Source organism: Erpetoichthys calabaricus, chromosome 6, assembly GCF_900747795.2.
Source record: "Erpetoichthys calabaricus chromosome 6, fErpCal1.3, whole genome shotgun sequence".
Taxonomy (NCBI): Eukaryota; Metazoa; Chordata; class Cladistia; order Polypteriformes; family Polypteridae; genus Erpetoichthys; species Erpetoichthys calabaricus.
This window is the reverse complement of record NC_041399.2, coordinates 112,227,799-112,250,668: the sequence shown is the minus strand read 5'-3', so window position 1 is coordinate 112,250,668 and position 22,870 is coordinate 112,227,799. Positions and strand designations below refer to the sequence as shown.

Below are 22,870 nucleotides of genomic sequence, written 5' to 3'. Positions count from 1 at the left end.
CAATTGAGAACGGAGCGAGTGAAGCATACAAGCATGTTCATAAGGGAAACAAAGCACGGTGTAAAACGTAACTTTAAATTAAGTTTATAGAAACGCTCCCGCTGCGGATTGCAATAACATATTCGCGAGATAAAAGTTTAATGAGAAGACACGAGGTATAAACGAACCACACGCCGTGGCGCAACGTTAGGGGCAACAGTTTCAACCATTCTATGATCTGCTTCTCGCAACTGAAAGACGGCACATGGCGGATGTTAGCCGACTTGCTGACCGCAACGTTAGGGGCTTCAACTATGGCGCTCACGCCACATCTCAGTGCCAACACTTTCCAGACTCTACTTAAAAGACACGCCCTCCTCACTGGACAGTTAAAAAGACCAATCAAACTAACGATGACATCAAGTATTACCCAATCAAAAGTAGGAAAGGAGGCATCTTCATAAAATGCGTGTGGGATGATTTGCATGACACGCTGCTTTAAAAAAAAAATGATAAAAAAAATACGGGATAAATCCCGTCCAGTATTGATTCAAAACGGGACTCGCAATTTCATTCTCAAACGCGGCACGATTCCGTATTTTAAAGGACGGGTGGCAACCCTACAGTGCCAGGTAAGCACCCATACAATCAGATTGTGATTCAGACTAGGAATGCAATGAATGTAATTTCCCCGATCTACATACAAGGCGAAAGTCTTGCAACATTCAAAGATGAGTACTTATTAAGTACACCATGGCACATAAAAGAGCTTATGAAGCCTTGAACCGAAAAAAGCAAGATCTCAGAGATCGTAAAAAAAAAAAGGAGGTAATGTCGTTTTACTCGCTGTACATTTTACTCAAACATTACCAGTTATTCCACGAGGGAGACCAGCAGATGAACTCAACGCGTGTTTAAAATCCATGCTTCTCCCACGCTCGGTTATATGTCGTGTGTTCTCGGGTAGGTACACCAAAAAATGTATACATTTAAGCATGTAATGGGCAAACAAAAAATGAGGTATACCCGAAGGCACTGCAGTAGTACTCAATGTAACTTTACTTCTTAAATGTTAATGTTTTCCTGTTTAATAATTTATACGCTTCTTATATATTGTTCTAATTCTTTTATCAAAATACCAGTGACAGCGCAATGCACGATAACATGGAGTGAATACACCATACGCATCTGCCCACGTCCGCCCTGCTGTGCGCAGATAGGAGTTGATTCTAAAATAAAATAAACATAAAAAGAGTAATACAATCATGACCCATAAAGCGGATAGCAGACGTGACGTATTATATGTGTACCAGATTTCAAGTCAATAGGTGAAACGGTTTGCAAGCTACAGCTGATTTAAAATCCTGGACAGACCAACGAAAAGCCACGGTAGCAAATTATAGAAGAAGATTTTACTGTTTAATAATTTATATTTATATGAAATGTGCTTCTTATATATTACTTCATATTCTCATATGATAATGATGTTAATGTTGTTTATATTGATTTCTATGTTATTGTAAGTGCATCTATGTGTGTGTATGTATGTATGTATGTATGTATGTATGTGTATATATATATATATATATATATATATATATATATATATATATATATATATATATATATAAAAAATCTATATATAAAAAATATATGTGTATATATGTATATATATATATATATATATATATATATATATATATATATATATATAAAATATATATATAAAAAATTTATGTGTATATGTATATATAATATATCTGTATATGTGTGTGTATATGTGTATATTTATATATATATGACAGCAACACTCATAACAATGACAACACAATTACATTGACAATCATGTTACGTTATTTTTAAAATGTTTCCTTTACTTTTTCATAACCTCTTTAACACACTACTTCTCCGCTGCGAAGCGCGGGTATTTTGCTAGTATACTAATAAAAGGCAAAGCCCTCACTGACTCACTGACTGACTGACTGACTGACTCATCACTAATTCTCCAACTTCCCGTGTAGGTGGAAGGCTGAAATTTGGCAGGCTCATTCCTTACAGCTTACTTACAAAAGTTAGGCTGGTTTCATTTCGAAATTCAAAGCGTAACGGTCATAACTGGAACCTCTTTTTTGTCCATATACTGTAATGGACTGCAGCTCGCTGGCCATGGGAGGCGGAGTTGCATATCGCGTCATCACGCCTCCCACATAATCACGTGAACGGACTGTGAACGTAGTACGTAGAAAACAAGGAAGAGCCCCAAAGAGCGCTGAAGAAAACATTCATTACACAACTGAGAAGGCAGCGAAACAATAAGAAGCGAGCGAGTGACGCATACAAGCATATTCATAAGTGCAGCTACTGCGGAAACAAAGCACAGTGTAAACCGTAAGTTTAAATTAGGTTCATAGAAACGCTCCCGCTTCTGTTTGCAATACCATATTTGCGACATACAAGTTTAATGAGAAGACACGAGGTATAAACGAGACTTTGGATCACTTTGTAACAGAGTTAAAATTGCTGTAGCGAGAAACTTTTAAGTGCCAGGTCTTAGCTAACATTAAATAAAGCCGTGGACATCGCAACATCACACAAGAGAGCGGCTCACGTGAACTGACTGAACGCAGCACATGTGATCACTCATTACACAATTGAGAAGGCAGCAAAACAATAAGAAGCGAGCGAGTGACGCATACAAGCATATTCATAAGTGCAGCTACGGTGGAAACAAAGCACGGTGTAAACCGTAAGTTTAAATTAAGTTTGGCAAGATTGCTTTTCTCCTGTACAACTATACGTTGCATTCTCAACAGTAAGCTTGCACGACTTGGTCATATTACAACCGGAGTGCTGAACTGACAACGTGGTATACAAAGAGAACTATAACAATCGTAATAAACGAACAATAAAACAGCGGAGAACCCGTGGATTAAATAAAAAGGCTGCTTCCTTGGCGAAGCAAGGAAAAAGGATGGCCTTATATAGCGTTCGTTTATAAAACAGCGGAGAAGCTGTGTAAAGACTGCTTCACAAAAAAACAGCAGAGCGCCTTATATGAGCAGGCAGTCAGCTAAAGAAGGGAATCAATAAATAACTATAATCGTAATAAACGAACAAAAAATAGCGGCGAATCCGCGGATTACATAAAGGAAATGGGTACCTGAACAGAAAAGTGAGTCTCAAATACCTACACAATAACTATAACAATCGTAATAAAACAATACAGAACCGCTAAGCAAGGAGAAAGGACAGCCTTATATGGCGTTCGTTTATAAAACAGCGGACAGGCTGTGTAAAGGCAGCGTCACAAAAAAACAGATCCTTAACAAATTGTTATTGGTATATTTTCCCTCAATTTAAAAAGGTTTTCTTTTCTTCTTAATTAAAATTTAAAAGCAATACTTCACCGCTGCGAAGCGCGGGAATTTGGTTATATGCAGTGAGTGTGTATGCCTGATGAGTCCAGAATTAGGGCGAAACACGTGTCGCGTACTCTTTGCATTATTTGACAGTAAACTATTTTCAACCATTCTATGATCTGCTTCTCACAACTGAAGGCACCGTGGCGGATGTTAGCTGACTTGCTGGCCAACTATAAGCGTTACCTGGTAGGTATCCACCCATACAATCAGCTTGTGATTCAGACTACGAATGCCGTGAATATATATATAGATATGTATATATATATATATATATATATATATATATATATATATATATATATATATATATCTGAATGTATGTATGTATGTATATATGTATGTCTATATTTATATATATATGTGCATATGTATATATATGTGTATATATGTAGATATGTATATATTTATGTGTATATATATATATATATATGTACATATGTATATATATATATGTAGATATGTAAATTTGTATATGTGGATGTGTACATGTATGTATATATATGTATATGTAGATATGTGTATATGTAGATATGTATATATATGTATATGTATATATATGTTTACATAACCTCCTTAACACACTACTTCTCCGCTGCGAAGCGCAGGAATTTTGCTAGTATATATATATATATTCGGTCAAGGCCCAGGTTAACAATAGCCATCACCAGTACTGTTAGCCAGCATGGTGCTACCAGAAAATGGGCTACTGTTGGCCGAAGAAGGACAAGAAGTGGGAGGAGACATGTCTGGAGAGTGGAGTTGAGGGTAGGAACTTTGAATGTTGGCAGTATGACCAGTAAGGGGAGAGAGTTAGTAGATACGATGGAGAGATGGAAGGTTAATATATTGTGCGTGCAAGAGACTAAATGGAAGGGGAGTAAGGTCAGGTGGACCAGAAGTGGATTCAAATTGTTCTATCATGGTGTGGATGGGAGGAGAAATGGGGTACAGGCTATTCTCAAGGAACAGTATGTCAAGAGTGTTTTGGAGGTGAAAAGCATGTCAGACAGAGTAATGATTATGAAGCTGGAAATTGGAGGTGTGATGATGAATGTTGTTAGTGCATATGCCCTGCAAACTGGGTGTGTGATGGATGAGAAAGTAGATTTCTGGAGTGAGTTGAATGAAGTGATGGACAGTGTACCCAAGGGACAGAAAGTGGTGATTGGAGTGGATTTCAGTGGACATGTTGGTGAAGGGAACAGAGGAGATAAGGAGGTGATGGGTAGGTATGGTGTCAAGGAGACGAATGAAGAAGCTCAGATGATAGTGGATTTTGTGAAAAGGATGGACATGGCTGTGGGGAATACATATTTTAAGAAGAGGGAGAAACATAGGGTGACATACAAGAGTGGAAGAAGATGCACACAGGTAGATAATATACTATGCAGAAGAGTCAATCTGAAGTAGATTGAAGACTGCAAAGTGGTAGCAAGGGAAAGTGTAGTTAGGCAGCATAGGATGGTGGTCTGTAGGATGACGTAGGAAGTTGAAAAAGGAAGACTGCAAGATTTAGGGAGGAGGTGAGACAAGCACTGGGTGGCAGTGAAGAGTTACCAGACAGCTGGGCAACTACAGCAGAAGGGTGACAGCAAGAAGGGTGCTTGGAATGACATCTGGACAGAGGAAGGAGGAAAAGGAAACCTGGTGGTGGAATGGGGAAGTACAGGAAAGAGGATGACAAAGAAGAAGTGGGTTGAAAGCTCAGGAATAAAAACTACTTTATAATACGTGATTCATTTTTTTCTCCCGTTGTGGATCTCCAGCTGCAAATATGCAAACCGTATCACAGACCTTCTCTTCCATATATATATATATATATATATATATATATATATATATATACAGTGGTGTGAAAAACTATTTGCCCCCTTCCTGATTTCTTATTCTTTTGCATGTTTGTCACACAAAATGTTTCTGATCATCAAACACATTTAACCATTAGTCAAATATAACACAAGTAAACACAAAATGCAGTTTGTAAATGGTGGTTTTTATTATTTAGGGAGAAAAAAAAATCCAAACCTACATGGCCCTGTGTGAAAAAGTAATTGCCCCCTTGTTAAAAAATAACCTAACTGTGGTGTATCACACCTGAGTTCAATTTCCGTAGCCACCCCCAGGCCTGATTACTGCCACACCTGTTTCAATCAAGAAATTACTTAAATAGGAGCTGCCTGACACAGAGAAGTAGACCAAAAGCACCTCAAAAGCTAGACATCATGCCAAGATCCAAAGAAATTCAGGAACAAATGAGAACAGCAGTAATTGAGATCTATCAGTCTGGTAAAGGTTATAAAGCCATTTCTAAAGCTTTGGGACTCCAGCGAACCACAGTGAGAGCCATTATCCACAAATGGCAAAAACATGGAACAGTGGTGAACCTTCCCAGGAGTGGCCGGCCGACCAAAATTACCCCAAGAGCGCAGAGACGACTCATCTGAGAGGTCACAAAAGACCCCAGGACAACGTCTAAAGAACTGCAGGCCTCACTTGCCTCAATTAAGGTCAGTGTTCACGACTCCACCATAAGAAAGAGACTGGGCAAAAACGGCCTGCATGGCAGATTTCCAAGACGCAAACCACTGTTAAGCAAAAAGAACATTAGGGCTCGTCTCAATTTTGCTAAGAAACATCTCAATGATTGCCAAGACTTTTGGGAAAATACCTTGTGGACTGATGAGACAAAAGTTGAACTTTTTGGAAGGCAAATGTCCCATTACATCTGGCGTAAAAGGAACACAGCATTTCAGAAAAAGAACATCATACCAACAGTAAAATATGGTGGTGGTAGTGTGATGGTCTGGGGTTGTTTTGCTGCTTCAGGACCTGGAAAGCTTGCTGTGATAGATGGAACCATGAATTCTACTGTCTACCAAAAAATCCTGAAGGAGAATGTCCGGCCATCTGTTCGTCAACTCAAGTTGAAGAGATCTTGGGTGCTGCAACAGGACAATGACCCAAAACACACCAGCAAATCCACCTCTGAATGGCTGAAGAAAAACAAAATGAAGACTTTGGAGTGGCCTAGTCAAAGTCCTGACCTGAATCCAATTGAGATGCTATGGCATGACCTTAAAAAGGCGGTTCATGCTAGAAAACCCTCAAATAAAGCTGAATTACAACAATTTTGCAAAGATGAGTGGGCCAAAATTCCTCCAGAGCGCTGTAAAAGACTCATTGCAAGTTATCGCAAACGCTTGATTGCAGTTATTGCTGCTAAGGGTGGCCCAACCAGTTATTAGGTTCAGGGGGCAATTACTTTTTCACACAGGGCCATGTAGGTTTGGATTTTTTTTTCTCCCTAAATAATAAAAACCACCATTTACAAACTGCATTTTGTGTTTACTTGTGTTATATTTGACTAATGGTTAAATGTGTTTGATGATCAGAAACATTTTGTGTGACAAACATGCAAAAGAATAAGAAATCAGGAAGGGGGCAAATAGTTTTTCACACCACTGTATATATATATATACTGTATATATTACACACTTACACACACACTGTATATACTGTTTTGTACACAGAACTGTGTGAAAGTTTTAGGGAATAAAACAGGAATGCTTTGAAAACTAATGCCATAAATAATAATTTTATTAATCAATAATCTTCCTGAAAGTGCTTTCAGAAGTTTCCCTATTTATTTACCTGACAGCTATTCAATCAACTATTTTTTTTATAAAAGTTTCAGTACTCACAGGCTTACCATCAGCTCCAGGATGACCCAGTAACCCTTGTTCACCTTTCAGTCCCTTTACATGTAGAAAAAAATGTCTTGTGTTAGATATGTTATATGAGCAATGGATTCAAATAGTTGCCCTACAACCAGTATACCTACTGCTTGGCTAACTATATTACTGATCATCCTGGTACACGTTCCAGACTTGAGACAATTTGGCAAAACTACTACATGTAATCAAATACATCGTGTTTGTTAAATTTGTCAATTTGCCCACCTTTGAAGAAATATGCTCTTGAAGCTCCCCTAATATTTTCTAAAGCATTAAAGGGCAGTAAATTGGAGGAGTAGCTTATAATGAAAAACCTATAGCAGAGAAAGTTCAGCGCAAAAACAGTGGTAAAATACAGCAGCAGATGCACTTGATTTTTATTGTTCATGAGATTTTATTTAGAGTACATGACAATAAATTGCACTATAACCAAAAGAAAATGGAAAATCATTGATAAACACAAAAAGTAATAACTTAATACTCTTTCTAGCACAAAATAAAATTTTCAGGTAGGCTGTAAACAAAGAAACATACATTTTAAAATATTATCTTCAGAAAATAAAACATTATACCACAACCTCTAAAAATGGGAAATATACAAGAGAAAAAGGCACAACTCTGTGCTCTTCATACAGAAATAACAAGCAAGAATGGCTCACTTATGCATACACACAAAGAAAACTGCTAGCTTCAGTACTTTTGCCAAAAGCATCACAGGTACAGAGTAGACAATTGACTAAGTACTATCATTTATTGATTAAGCTCTCAATCAGATACATCAATACAAATCTATTCTTTAAATTCACTCAGCCCATTTGAGTGTACAAATGAGTAGGTTCTGTAATTGACTTAAACCATTTTCTTGTATTTTTTTTTTCTTCTTGGGGTTTGCTGGAGGCCTCATGGGTCAGACAATAGTAAGGCATTAGCATTTTGTATTAATTTATATATAAGTTAATATAATTTTATTATTTTTTGTGCGTCGTTGCCATTTTGTAGCGTCAACACTATGTGACCATTTTGCTAAGATGTGCTGCACTGTGGCTATGGAATTCCCCCTAAAAAGCACAATACTTATGTCATGGAGTCTCTGTTTATAACCACATACCAAATGAGTGCAGATTCTATGATTCCGAATTCAACAGTCAAACAACTTCAGTGTGAGCCGTCACAGGTGAAAAGTTTATCATTCCCAGCATTTCTCATTTTGGCTTCTATAACAGCATTGTATCTAAAATTTGATGTCTTTACAACTTCTGATTTTATGTTCAGTTGCAAGTCTTCATTTTGGTGGCAGTTCACCTTCTAATTCTTGTACAATTTTGAATCTAAATTTTTGTGGCAGCTTGTCTTCACATAATTATACTATTTTGATTGTAGATTTTGATGGCAGTTTATCTTCAGGTTGCTACCTTCTGATAATTGTTGTTTTGGCATTAATCACAGATTTACACTTCGGTTTTGGCTATGGTTTCTCTGGTTTAAAGAATCAGCCCTTGAAAATATTAGTGTGTGCAGGTTTTGTGTTGAAGGTTATTTGGTTTTCATAGTAATTCCACGCTTTACTCTACTAACAGTTTTGCATCTAGTTTTGGTATCAAAAAGTTCAATTTTGTTGTCAGTTTTGCATTTAGGTTTTGTGACAGTACATCTTTTGTAACCAACTTCTAGCTTTTTGTCTTTTTGGTTACATTCACAGTTTAACTGTTCAGTTTTTACAGTTGTTTCTCTGACTTCTGATATCAATCCTTGCTACAGTTTTTCAGAACAAATGCACACCTCCCAGTTTCACTGCCTCGTCCCTGTGAGTGGCAACTTTCTTGGAACCAGGTAATTCTTGGGAGTCGGCTAGAACTAAAAAAACAGGTGGCTGTTGATTATGCTTCGTTCAGTAGAGTATCCTAGATAAAACAACTGATGCAATGCAACTATTTTACTAAAACATATTTAAAATTGGTATTATTTAAAACAGCAAAAGAAATTTTCCTTTCAAGTAGTTAGGCTCTGGCACAGAAGTTAACTTTTCCCGCCTTAAGTCTATTGTCTTGGTGGGATGTTTGGAGTGGCAGTGATAAAAAAAAGGTTTAAACATGTTACATTTCCTAATGTGTATTTCATATTTAAAAACTAGTTTTAAAAGAACTTGTCATCTGGGCTACTATTAAATAATATTAGGTTGCTATTTAGATAATTTAATTAAAGTTTAATGTGGATGGCTGATGTCCCATCCTGGATCAATTCTTTTCTTGCACCCAATGCTACAGGAATAAATCTTGCAAACCTGTGACCCTGAATTAGAGTAAGCAAGTTTATTTCATACTATTAAGCAGTAAATCTACATTATGGTTTGCGTTAAATAAAAAAATCACAGGATGTAATCATTGTTTCAAATTTTAGTCTTTTTGCTTAAAGTGTAAGATTGTTGATTTCAAAAAGTGACGTGGCTATGGAATACAATCTTCATGTACTTAAAGAGCACTGAATTGATTCCATCCTGCAATGTATTTTATAATCTTATTTTAATTTAATACTGTACACCAGCAAATGAAAATAAACTACTTAAACAGGCCTAAACTACCAGACTGGCTCCTGTATGCCATCCTCATGCACAACAAAATGTTAGATTTTCCAACTTCTGACAATGTTCTGCCATCTTAAATGCTTCTCTGAATGTTAAACTCCTCCAAACTTTCTTCCAGCATCCCACAATGAATTAAAAACAGAGAGCTTAAAGTCATCTACTCTGAAGGTGCCTGGGTATGTCACATCTATCTGCTCACCTTCTGTTTTACGCTTTTAACTACAATATTCAGGACAGCTCATTTCTTTACTGGATTACTAAAATATCCATCCTTGTATCTTAGATTCAAATAAAAGAAAAATAACTATTACCAGTTACTTATATTAATGCTGTGTGATGTAATCTCAAATGTTTTGTCAATGTCTTATGTCTTAGTGCCAAACATCATCACTTTAGTTTCAGCAATGTTGACTTTTTCCTAGCACATGTTGCAGTTAGTATTTCTTTAATCCTCATAAATGTCTAATATACTTTCTCACAGTTGATGTATTGTAGTGGTGGTGGGTTTTGTTGGATTTTTAAGCTCCTCACATTCATTTCCCACCTGGGTTTGTACTCTGAGCTTACCTGGGTCACTTCAATTACAAGACAGTGACATTACTGCACAGCTGAACAAGTACACCTTTCTGCAGCTTGCGAAATGAGGCTTTGCTAAACATGTTTCAAATTAAGTATTAAACTCTGCCCATAATCTACAGATGTCATTCCACATTTCTCAAGCTGTTAGTGATATTTGACAGGCTACTGTGACTGTTAGTGTGAAACTCCTGGTTACACTATATCTATACCTGCATTGGCAATGGCTTTCTTCAGCTTAAGGAGTCTTTTTTATAATTTCTGTCACATGCATAAACGGGCTCACACAACCTTGCACAGCGACCAATTGTTACACTATTTTTAACATTGCTTTATCCAAATAAAGGAAATTCAGGAAGTGCAGAATGCATAGCAGTAGTCTGCATTTTATTTTAATCATAAAACCGACTAGTGATTGGCAACTTACACACTAATTTGCCATTTTCGTATAAAAAGCAAAAACCAGCCAGTTGTATTCCACTGCAGAAAAACTGGTGCTTCACTAAAGGGAAGGCCAAAACTGGTTGACCCTGGTTGCTAAAGGCTCCATCAATTAATTTTTGAATGATTATGACCCATAACTTATTAGTATTCCATTCCTGTGAAAATAATACTTACCTTTGGACCCAAAAGACCTGGTGCTCCTGGTTGTCCTGCTGGACAATTACACTGGGAAACAGAGAGGGATCTCTCCAGTGGGCACTGCTCAATATAAAAGAAATATCCTCAAATGTAAAAAAAAAAGTTTAAAAAATAAATATGTCTTTAATGCTAGTAATAGTTATTAAATGTATTCTTACCCTTTGATCATGCTGAAAAAAAGAATGAAAAAGGAATTTAGTTATTTTTTTATATTCTGTTAAGTATGGTTTTAGGTAATATATTTATGTGAAAAGTGACAGGCAGCAGTGGCCAAGCAGCATAAACATTCATACATACGTACATACATACATACATAAACATATGAAAATATTTTTTTTAATTTATACGTTTACTAATTTAGGCTTCTATTATGACTACTTTAAGGCTGAGAGGTGATAAAAATCTTTAACACACAAAAAAGAAATATTAGTAATGTTACTTCACAATATTTGTGAGTAAAGCTAGACTTTAAAATCAAATGTGGAGAGATGAACTCTTGAGTGGTGTGAAAAAAGAAAGTTGATCCTGTGTATCTAAAGAAGTGAGAAATTATGTTTCCTAAAAATGTCCATTGCATTATAGAACCTTTTTAATGCGTGTTATCTCGCAATATTTTATTGATATATTTTGCCTGGCATTTGTGTGCTCCCTTTAAAGTGTTGTCTAGCAGTGAACATCTGTAACATAGCAGGCTTCAAAGGTTTTATTAAGAAGAAAATTCAAACATTGTAAGTGAACAATATAGAGAGGTGATAAACAGTCAGTCAACTTTTATAAATAAGTAGATAAGCTATAATAAGTTCATAAACTTAGTTTTGTATTAAGATTTGAATGTTAACACTGACTGAAAAGAAGGAACTCCACAGCTAAAATAGCATTCATGAGATATCTGCATTTACTACACTAATGTCAATTTTGATTTTGTTTAATTTGTTTAGTGGGTTTATTGTTTGTATTATGTGACAGTTCATGGTGAAGGATAGCACATAAATTTAGCTACATCTGATAATAGAATGTAAGTTGAAATTGGACAATTTAGAATTTAAGGTAAAATATGTACTGATTTTTAGGAAGATTAAACTACTGCATTTCTAGTTCTCTGCTGAAGTTATATGTAGATTTATTTATTTCAATAGTTTATTGTGACTGCAACTGATGAAGAGTAATCTATTTTAACAAAATTCAGGGAGATGATAAATAATTATCAAGTTCCATCGCTGCCAATGATGCATCATAACTGCAAGGAAATGGACTCAACTTCTAGGCTGGTAACTGGCTTCACCTAAATTGCCCACTCTGTGAAATTAGCATATAGCACAGCTATAAACCAAGACAGACACAAAAAAAAATGGTAGTTTTTACAGAGCAATTAACAATCTTCTGTTAAGCAGCCTTTAACTCACAGCATGCCTTTTTTGATCCCATCTGGTTAGTTTTATCTCTTATAGATGAAGGTAAAAATGCACTGAAGCATGTATGAATACAGTATAAATACATTATACATTCACACATAACTCCAAACATGTATGTAAGCATATTTGATAATTAACTCATCTAACAACTGTTTGGTGTCCTCTCCCTCTGTTTACATGTACACTCTATTTTTTATAAACCTAGTTGTCAGCACACACATGCTCCTCTCAACCTTGTGCTGCAATAAGAAGTTTCAAAAGATGCATGAATAAAGAAAAAGCTCTCATTCCTGAATTAAATGCAAGTTATATATGAGCAAGAAGAGCTGACTTAGAAGGAGATCCAAGCTGAATAGGAAAAAACATAAATACAAGTAGATGCAGTGCCACCCCTAGCCAAGCTGAGGCCCTAAGCAGAAATTTCTTGGAGCCCCACCCTCCAACCATTCAACCAGTGACTAATAGTAAGCAAGAGAGCCTTTGTGTTGGTGAAATTTACAAACGTGTCATCAGTGCAACAAAGCTAATAGCACTTAACATGTTAACTAATGTTAGCAGGTCCTGAGGTCTATGCGGTTGTAATAAATAATCCTCAACCACCTGCCAGCTAGATACTGTAACATCAGATAATATCTGAACACTTGATATCAAAAATATTGTACATAATGCTTTAGTGTAGTGGTAAGTGATGTAACATTAGCTAGTATACTTGAAGTTGGGCAAATTTAGAGTTCTAAAAACAACTGTAAGTGCAGCATGAGCTGTTGCTTCATGCTTTTGTTTTTTTCTTTTCTGTGCTTCTGACTGGTGATTTGAATCTGTCTCTCTGCTCATTAATGGAAAATCATCAAAACAGGTGATCATAAACAACATTAATTTGATGATTTATGAAACAGCAATAGCTCCAATAGAGCCAAGCTGTAGATCTCCAGAGTTCCGATCTGTTAAGGAGAATATTGTTTTACATTAAATTTCAGTGATAAAATAATAATACATTTTATTTATTTGTAGGCACCTTTCTAAACACTCTAGGACACTGAAGAATAGATAAAACACAGATTATAAACAAAACTAAAATACAAAAATTAAAATCAGACAGAGCAATTGTAATTAAAGAGAAAAAGCAGTCTTAAACAAATGAGTTTTAAGTTTAGATTTGAAAAGTGAAAATGATTCAATATTTCTAAGCCCAGATGGTAGTGAGTTCCAGAGCTGGGGAACAGAGCAACTGAATGCTCTACTCCCCATAGTGGTAAGATGGACCAAGGGGACAGTCAAGTGGATGGAGGAAGAGGATCTAAGGGTATGGGAGGGAATGGCAACATGGAGGAGGTCAGACAGATATGGAGGGGCAAGGTTGTGGATAGCCTTAAAAGTTAACAGAAGAATTTTGAATTGAATGTGGAACTTAACTGAAAGCCAATGAAGCTGCTGCAAAACGGGAGTGATATGGTGAATAGAGGGGATTCTAGTAATGATGCGGGCAGCTGAATTCTGAACCAGTTGAAGCTTATAAAGAGATTTGCGAGAAAGACCAAAGAAAAGGGAATTGCAATAATCCAGACGAGAAGTGACAAAGCTATGAACAAGGATAGCAGTGGTGTGGGGAGTGAGGGAAGGGCGAATACGATTAATGTTACGCAAGTGGAAATATGCAGACCAGGAGATACTATTGATGTGGGAGTGAAAGGATAAAGTACTGTCAAGGATGACACCCAGACTCTTAACCTGTGATGTTACATGATACATCAGGTTACAGTATAGTTAAGATTAGGGTTGTGGAAGGAGTTATCTAATTCAAGTGGTGCTCCTGAAATGCACAGGTCTGTGAACCCCCAACTGGCCCTCCCACATTTGTCCTGTGATCACGGGCCCCAAATGCAGCACATGATCTGTGTACATTAAAGGGCAGCTGTAAGTAGATGTCCCTAAAACTACAGTTAAGGTTACCAGAAAAATAATAACAGTCCTAAAGGTAAATACAGCTTTTCCACAATCTCTAGAGCAAAACCTATTGGCAGCACTGAAACTTGAAAAAATTTAAAATTAGAATGACAGCCACAATACCTATTTTTAATGCAGTAAGAGGCCAGAAAAGCAGTCCCAGTATTATACTTGTCATGAACTAGGAGTCCCTAGCAGTAAAGAGTTCCAAGGCACAATCATTGTCCCAATCGTGCCCTCTAAAGGAGGAACTGTCAAACCCAGCTAGTAACAAATGCAAACACAGAATTGTTATATATATATATATATATATATATATATATATATATATATTCTTCAAAAAAAAGCTATGTAACACTGGGAATCTCCATATAACACAAAAAGACAAAAGGGCATTGCCAGCAAGGCAATCCAATGTAAACAAAAGTCCCAATATGAAGTCCCAAGAATAGTCAAAGTACAGAGCAATGGATCAAAAACTCTAAATCACTAAGCATCCAAAAAGCACAAGAACTCATATAAGGGAAAAGAAAAACATGCTTGAAAATATTGATTTGCGGAAAATACTACATTATTTATTTATTCATTATTCAGCAAATGTGTGTCAAGAAACAATACTCAGGCAGCAATATGTTTATATAATGCCTCACTGTAACTGTGACTGCCAAGTCAGAAGTTTTCTTTCTTTTTAAAATTTTCTTTAATTTTAGTCATTCTGGTGTGTGTATATATATATTTATCTGTTTAAGTATTTATTTATTTAAAAAGCTTCTGTTAAAATCCAAATTTACCACAGGGAACAAATGAAGATCTATCTATCTATCTATCTATCTATCTATCTATCTATCTATCTATCTATCTATCTATCTATCTATCTATCTATCTATCTATCTATCTATCTATCTATCTATCTATCTATCTATCTATCTATCTATCTACATAAAGAAGTGTCTTGAGCCATCTTTGTATGTTAAATTCAAAAATGGCCATCTTTTGTGTTTGCACCTATTGGTGGAGCCCTCATGTTTCTTCTTCAAAGCATAATTGCAGACTAAAGAACTCTATCAGAAATGCTTCCTTTATCAGTTATGATTATTTACATAACACATTTCGATACACTTTAATTTTCAACAATCAGATAATTCAACAATTAGATAAATAGTATACTCCAGAAACACATCTGAATTAAATTATTATGTAAAGTCCCTCACATAGATTTCTTATATGTAAACTATTATCACAGAACAAAGTTAAATGGTATACAGTATATGATTTCATTTTCTAATATAAAATGTGCTGATAAGAATGAAGTGTGGATGTCCTAGTTTAACAGACAGACAGTTTAAAGTGCTTTTCTTCTTTTCCCTTCCATGTGCCACTCTTAAGCACATTTGATATGAACACACAAGGACTGTGGGAATCCCTCGTCTTTATGGGCTGAGAAGAGGCAGGTGAAGCACCACAGGAGAAAGTGAGACACTGCTGGAGGGAGGGTGGAGCCATGTGCACTGAAGGAGCTTAAAAGGAAGCACGATAAGCAGTGCTCCAGTTCAGACCTGATAAATGGAAGAAGACAGCTAGGAAGATCAACATCTTCTGGGTCTAGCACCTGGAGCTGATTATGGTCCTATCTTAAAGATGCACATTATTTTTGCTGATTTTTCCAGTAACTTTCAATATACGTAAAAGTTATGTTATGAACATCAGCAGTAGCATAATTCATTGGTAACCTGATGCCATCCTGTGTTTAGTAGTAAAATTCAATATCTCTTATATTTGTCTCTTTTTACTTTCTTTCTGTTGTTTTCTTTTTTTATCTTTCAAATACAGGGGAAGATATGAATTGCATGTAAATAATTACAATATTAATGATTTCATTCCATTTAATAACTCATTTTTTTAGTAATATAAAGTAGACTAGACTCCAGATGTCTGTTTACTGTTTTTAGAGGCAATCAGTGTGTTGTGGGCTTGCCTTGATGTAGCATTTCAGAAATTATTGATCTTGGCCTTTCTTGAGGCTGCAAGATATTTTTTTAGAGAACATGTCATGGTCAACTTACTCTATGCCTGACCTGTTATTCTAAGACTTTATTAGCTGCATAACTGGCTTCAGGCCTAGGCTGCTGAAACTTTGCACATATTCCAGAATATAAAGAACGTATATATAAAAGAATATACAAAGGTGCAATCTGTCTTTTTCTATCTCAGAAAATACTGTGAAATACAGGACCATATAACACTGATCATTCATTACATTTTGTAGAGTTAAAGGTGAATAAGGATTTCAATCATGAACTCAAGAGGACAAAAATGTCAGTCTATAGTAAGACTAAGACCAGAAATTGTGGAATTTTAATTAAAAAAAATCTCTTTATAGGTACTGTTAGAATATAGGATCCTGAAGTGCCTCACAGTGTGTCCAGAGTCCTCCCTACATTGAGTTTGCATATGTCTGTGTTCGTTTTCTCCAGATGCTCCAGTTTCCTCCCACTGTCCAAAGACATGCAGGTTAGGTGAACTGGTGATGCTACATTGGTCCTCCATTGGTGTGAAGGTGTGTGTGGCTGTTTGTCCTGTGATGGACTGGCACTCTGTCTAGGTTTTGTTCCGGCTTTGCTCCCTATACCAGCTTGGATAGGCAGAATATGGCTGGGTTAAGTGGGTTGGAAAATGACATGACATGACATGACTAAACTCTGCTTTAGGCAGATCCTGAACAGCTGCAAATGCAATATTTAGAGCTGCCTTGATAATTTCACATTTTGTCAAGGACCTATCTAAACCATAGAGGTTTCTCCAACCATATTACAGGTGATATATCTTTTTTGCCAGTAAATCAGTGCTCTGTTGTGTTACAAAAATGCAGGCCACAAGGACAGGAATAAAAGGACTGGAAAAATGAAGGTCTTGCTTAGGAGTAAGGCCAAAAGGTATATAGGGCAACCTTTTGTCAGTAACAAAGGCGCAAGAAAACCGATCATCAAAGTTTTATATAAAATCCACAAATTGAGATCAACAGTAAGAAAGGAAAAATTCTAAGCCATAGCCACTTATTCTTTCCCTGTTTCCTACAGCAAAAGTTTTTTTTGATATAGTATCAAAAAATTCAAAGACAGTAAACCTGTAACAGTAAGGTGCCATCTTAAATAGCTGCAGTGCTATGACAATAGATATGGTTCTGACAGGTCACATGACTGACAAGAGGTGGCACTGCTAACAACAGCATGCCCATGCATGTAATACAAATACAATAAATGGTACAACACAAAAAATATTTTTAAATAACAGCAAAAATCTAAAAATACAATTAAAAGATAATAATAAACTAAGTCTTATGTGTGTTACACAGTTACAAACTATCTAACATTTGTTTGTAACTTATTGCTCTTTCTCTAATCTTGAAACTATGAAACCATTATTATCTCTGACTCTGATCCTTTTATTCTATAACTTCTATCATTATGTGCCACTAATACAACTCGCAGTTGGTGATTCAACCCATTAATTGTAGCTGATGAAGGTTTATTAAAATCATTACTATACAAACTTATACATTTATTGAGATCAATGTATCTCAAAAAACATCCATGGGATTTGGGAAACTCTTAAAACATTTTTGAGGGGACAAATTATTTCATATGTCTAGCATAAAAATAAATTAAAAACTAGAAAGTCAACAGAAAAACAGAAACTAAGGTCACACTATTCTCATTATGAGCAAGGAGATGTGGCTAAAATAATCTTAAAAATGAATACATAAGAAGGCAGCATGGAATGAAATTGTTGAGATTAACAGTTGGAAGAAAAGCTAGTGAGCACAAAGAAATAACTAAACATTCAATAATAATATACGACTTGATATGCAGAAGTATAAAGAAAGTAATGATTTCCTGGATAAAGTAGAAATGCCACTGTTTGATGCACTATGCACAGAGGAACCAAATAAAGCATCCAGGCTCTCTGAAATCCAAGATGCTATAAATACTTAGAGAGTGGGAGAGATGCAGTTCCAGAAGGCTATTGAGTGAGTGTGGCTGTATATAAATCTATCAATTAAATTGGATCAATTAATGTTAACAATAAAAAAGGAAATGAGATTCACCAGCCCTCCACCCTCACCCCTTGAGGCTCAGTAATGATCCTTTCATTGTTTCACCTATATAAACCTTGTTATGATTTGACTTCATCTGTGGTCAAGTTTGACACTCTTGACACACCGCCAGAGGCCACGAGCATCCAATTGGTTCTAGCAAAAGACAGTGCGGGGACTTAATCAGTCCAAGCTCAAAAACTAAAGGCCTGTTTATACTTGGTGAGTTCAAGTCACCATAAGGGTCCTCTAGGGGTGCACGTAATGTACATTTTGTCATCAGTTTGGGTGTTCAGACCCTCGTGTTGGCGACTACATGCCTCCAGAAGTTTTTTAACAGCCTAGCCCCGTGCACATTGACCATGCATACCCTAGACAAGAAAACATACATTCATTGAAGGAACAATTGTGTGAAGTTTTGCTACCTGTACCTACACAATCCAACATTAAAAGCAAACAGCAATGGCAAAAAGTCCACAGATTCATGGTGAGAAATTGCCCAGAAGCTGGGCAAAGATGACGGTTTGTGCAGACAGAAATGGAAATATCTGTGAGATCAATATGTAAAGGCAAACAAAAAACTTTAGGGGAAAACCAGAGGATTCTTCAACTGCACCATGCCACACACCAAACACTTAAACTATAAACAGACCAGGGTACGTATCCTCTGTGTGCAACTGCATCTTCAGTTGCCTGTGACTGAGTATACACAGGCCTTAAGAGGGAGTGTAAAGTGCTATCTCTCTACAAGAAAATAAAAACCTTAGATCTTTTGAAAAGTGTCATGTAGCTTACCAAAGTGGGCCGTAAAGTTGGTAAGAACAAGTCAAACATTCACACGGTAAAACAGAAAGCAGATGAAATTTGTGGAAGTGTTAGTACTGCTAGTGCTATTATAAGTTATCTAGAGATTATTTAAGTATATGGAAGGATGTGCATAGGTTATATGAAAATACTATGCCATTTTATATACGGGACTTGAGCACCTCCTGGGTCAATATCCTGATTTTTTTGTTTAAAAAAATCTGTATCTTTATGAATGCTCATTACGTAATCCTCAATTTGTAAATGTTATTTTTGTATTTTACCTGAGAACGTGTTAAGAGTTCTCTGTGCCTACAGTCAGTGAAGATTGCTATACAAAAATAAACTGAACTGAATTTAATACTTATTGTAGTATACAGTAAAATGGTTTTTAGCTACAATTTGAAAATGTTTGAGTCTGCAGACAGAAACTTAAAAACATCATATAGTATAACTACATTGTTTATTTGACAAATTTTTGTAAATTATGTTTGAAAATGCTGGTTATATGCTAATTGAACATTACATTATTAAATGTTGCTTTGAAAGAAAAGGAAATTAGTGACTGATATAATTTAGTGCACTATTGATGACCTGTTCTATTTCTGATTATATGTTATTACATGCTTTAGCAGTTGCTACTGTTTATAAGGCAAAATACTAACATTTTTTGTTAATTTTTTAAGATGGGATTAGCATTCATTTACTTTAAATGCCGGTCAATATTCAGAACAGCTTACTAAACATTTTAAAAATTCTCACCACAGAATAGATCTCACATGCTGTCTCTCTTTCACTTTGCTGAGGATCACAGTAGAGTCTTAACTTTTGTATTTCTATCTGTAAAAAAGTGAAAAGTAAACATTTGAGTTAAACTGTTAGTGATAATGAATTAAGGCTACTTAGTGAAACACAGACAAGATGCAGCATTAAATTAAGTTAACAACTGCAGTTCTACATCACAATGAAGAAAACAGGTGTATTCCCTTCTTCTTGTGTTATATATTAACTGTGCTAAAAGATGAGTTGAAGTCTAAGTAATCAATATAGATCTCATGTTTTTTTACTTGATGGATGGATTGTTCAATTTACACAATCCCTTTTAAACATGGCAGCCTTTTCCTCATTGGATAGAGCCAGCCATTTCACAGACTTTTTCTCAGTGTTGCTTGTCAAACTGAACACTCTTATAGTCAAAGTGTTTTTCTGGGAAAATGAGGTGGTGGTTGCAACTGCATTGTCCTGGTTTAATGACTCAAGCCTGTATCCGGGCATTGATTTTCAGACGTATGCGTCAATTTACTGTAATTTTCATTCATCCATTGCCCATATTCTGAAGTTATCAGTCATTAGCATTACAGCAATTAACTTCGATGATGTTGTTCTTGCGGGCGCTGGCTGCTCTTACCTGCAAATAATGTAGGACAAAGGAATATACCAATTAAACAAAATGTTCTTATTTTTATTAACCCTTATTTGGTGTTTTTATTTATCATTTTAGATTTTTTGACCCTTCTTCTACATGTTTCGCCAGTTTTTAGTTTTGTTTTCCCTAACCCTAGGAATCAGATGGGCACAAAGATGCATAGACACACACATACACTTGTCATTTAATTAAGGTGGATTTTTTCATTTACTGTACACATATAGAAAATGTGAAGATACTGAATTAAATTAGACCCTAAATGCCCAGGACAAAAACTTTTGGAAGACAAGAAGGAAGGTGGTTGTAGATTTCACTTTAGTTTAGTTGCAGAGGTTAATTAACCTAAACATTTGAAAACCATTAAATATTTACCATTGTCATTGTAAATACCAAACTACAATTAAGATGCAAATCAGTACTCATAAGGAAGGGACTACAAAATGGAATCAATTATAAAATAATTTTTCACATAATCTTTATTTAAATTTCATTCAGAAATCCTTTCATAATCTGAACCCTACTTTTATAAACAATTTACTTAATGTTTTAAATATATTTTGTTATTTTGATGAATGATGATATGGGAGTACATGTACAGTATCTCACAAAAGTGAGTACACACCCCTCACATTTTTGTAAATATTTTATATCTCTCCATGGGACAACACTGAAGATATGACACTTTGATACAATGTAAAGTAGTCAGTGTACAGCTTGTATAACAGTGTAAATTTGCTGTCCCCTCAAAATAACTCAACACACAGCCATTAATGTCTAAACCGCTGGCAACAAAAGTGAGTACAACCCTAAGTGAAAAATGTCCAAATTGTGCCCAAAGTGTCAATATTTTGTGTGGCCACCATTATTTTCCAGCACTGCCTTAACTCTCTTGGGCATGGAGTTCACTAGAGCTTCACAGGTTGCCACTGCAATCCTCTTCCACTCCTCCATGACAACATCACGGAGCTGGTGGATGTTAGAGACCTTGCGCTCCTCCACCTTCCGTTTGAGAATGCCCCACATATGCTCAATAGGGTTTAGGTCTAGAGACATGCTTGGCCAGTCCAGCACCTTTACCCTCAGTTTCTTTAGCAAGGCAGCGGTCATCTTGGAGGTATGTTTGGGGTCGTTATCATGTTGGAATACTGCCCTTTGGCCCAGTTTCCAAAGGGAGGGGATCATTCTCTGCTTCAGTATGTCACAATACATGTTGGCATTCATGGTTCCCTCAATGAATTGTAGCTCCCCAGTGCCAGCAGCACTCATGCAGCCCCAAACCATGACACTCCCACCACCATGCCTGACTGTAGGCAAGACACACTTGTCTTTGTACTCCTCACCTGGTTGCAGCCACACACGTTTGACACCATCTGAACCAAATAAGTTTGTCTTGGTCTCATCAGACCACAGGACATGGTTCCAGTAATCCATGTCCTTAGTCTGCTTGTCTTCAGCAAACTGTTTGCGAGCTTTCTTGTGCATCATCTTTAGAAGAGGATTCCTTCTGGGACGACAGTCACGCAGACCAATTTGATGCAGTGTGCGGCATTTGGTCTGAGCACTGACAGGCTGACCCCCCCACCCCTTCAACCTCTGCGGCAATGCTGGCAGCACTCATACGTCTATTTTCAAAAGACAACTTCTGGATATGACGCTGAGCACGTGCACTCAACTTCTTTGGTCGACCATGGTGAGGCATGTTCTGAGTGGAACCTGTCCTGTTAAACCACTATATGGTCTTGGCCACCATGCTGCAGCTCAGTTTCAGGGTGCTGGCAATCTTCTTATAGCCTAGGCCATCTTTATGTAGAGTAACAATTCTTTTTTTCAGATCTTCAGAGAGTTCTTTGCCATGAGGTGCCATGTTGAACTTCCAGTGACCAGTATGAGACAGTGTGAGAGCTATAACACCAAATTTAACACACCTGCTCCCCTTTCACACCTGAGACCTTGTAACACTAACGAGCCACATGACATCGGGTTGGGAAAATGGCTAATTGGGCACAATTTGGACAATTTTCACTTAGGGGTGTACTCACTTTTGTTGCCAGCGGTTTAGACATTAATGGCTGTGTGTTGAGTTATTTTGAGGGGACAGCAAATTTACACTGTTATACAAGCTGTAAACTGACTAATTTACATTGTATCAAAGTGTCATATCTTCAGTGTTGTCCCATGAAAAAATATAATAAAATATTTACAAAAATGTGAGGGGTGTGTACTCACTTTTGTGAGATACTGTATTTCTATCTGTAAT

The 22,870-nt window shown here is 36.4% G+C and overlaps 1 protein-coding gene across 1 annotated transcript in view; it reads right to left on the bottom strand.

The window, feature by feature from the left end:
• Positions 1-22,870, bottom strand: part of LOC114653503 (collagen alpha-1(XXI) chain-like) — a 263,740-nt gene that overhangs the window by 145,865 nt on the left and 95,005 nt on the right. Inside the window, exons 7-9 of the mRNA XM_051928764.1 lie at positions 19,950-20,027; positions 11,093-11,104; positions 10,911-10,994 (exon numbers count right to left, since the gene is read on the bottom strand). Coding sequence (XP_051784724.1) covers positions 10,911-10,994; positions 11,093-11,104; positions 19,950-20,027 — 174 coding nt within the window. The remainder of the gene's footprint in view (positions 1-10,910; positions 10,995-11,092; positions 11,105-19,949; positions 20,028-22,870) is intronic.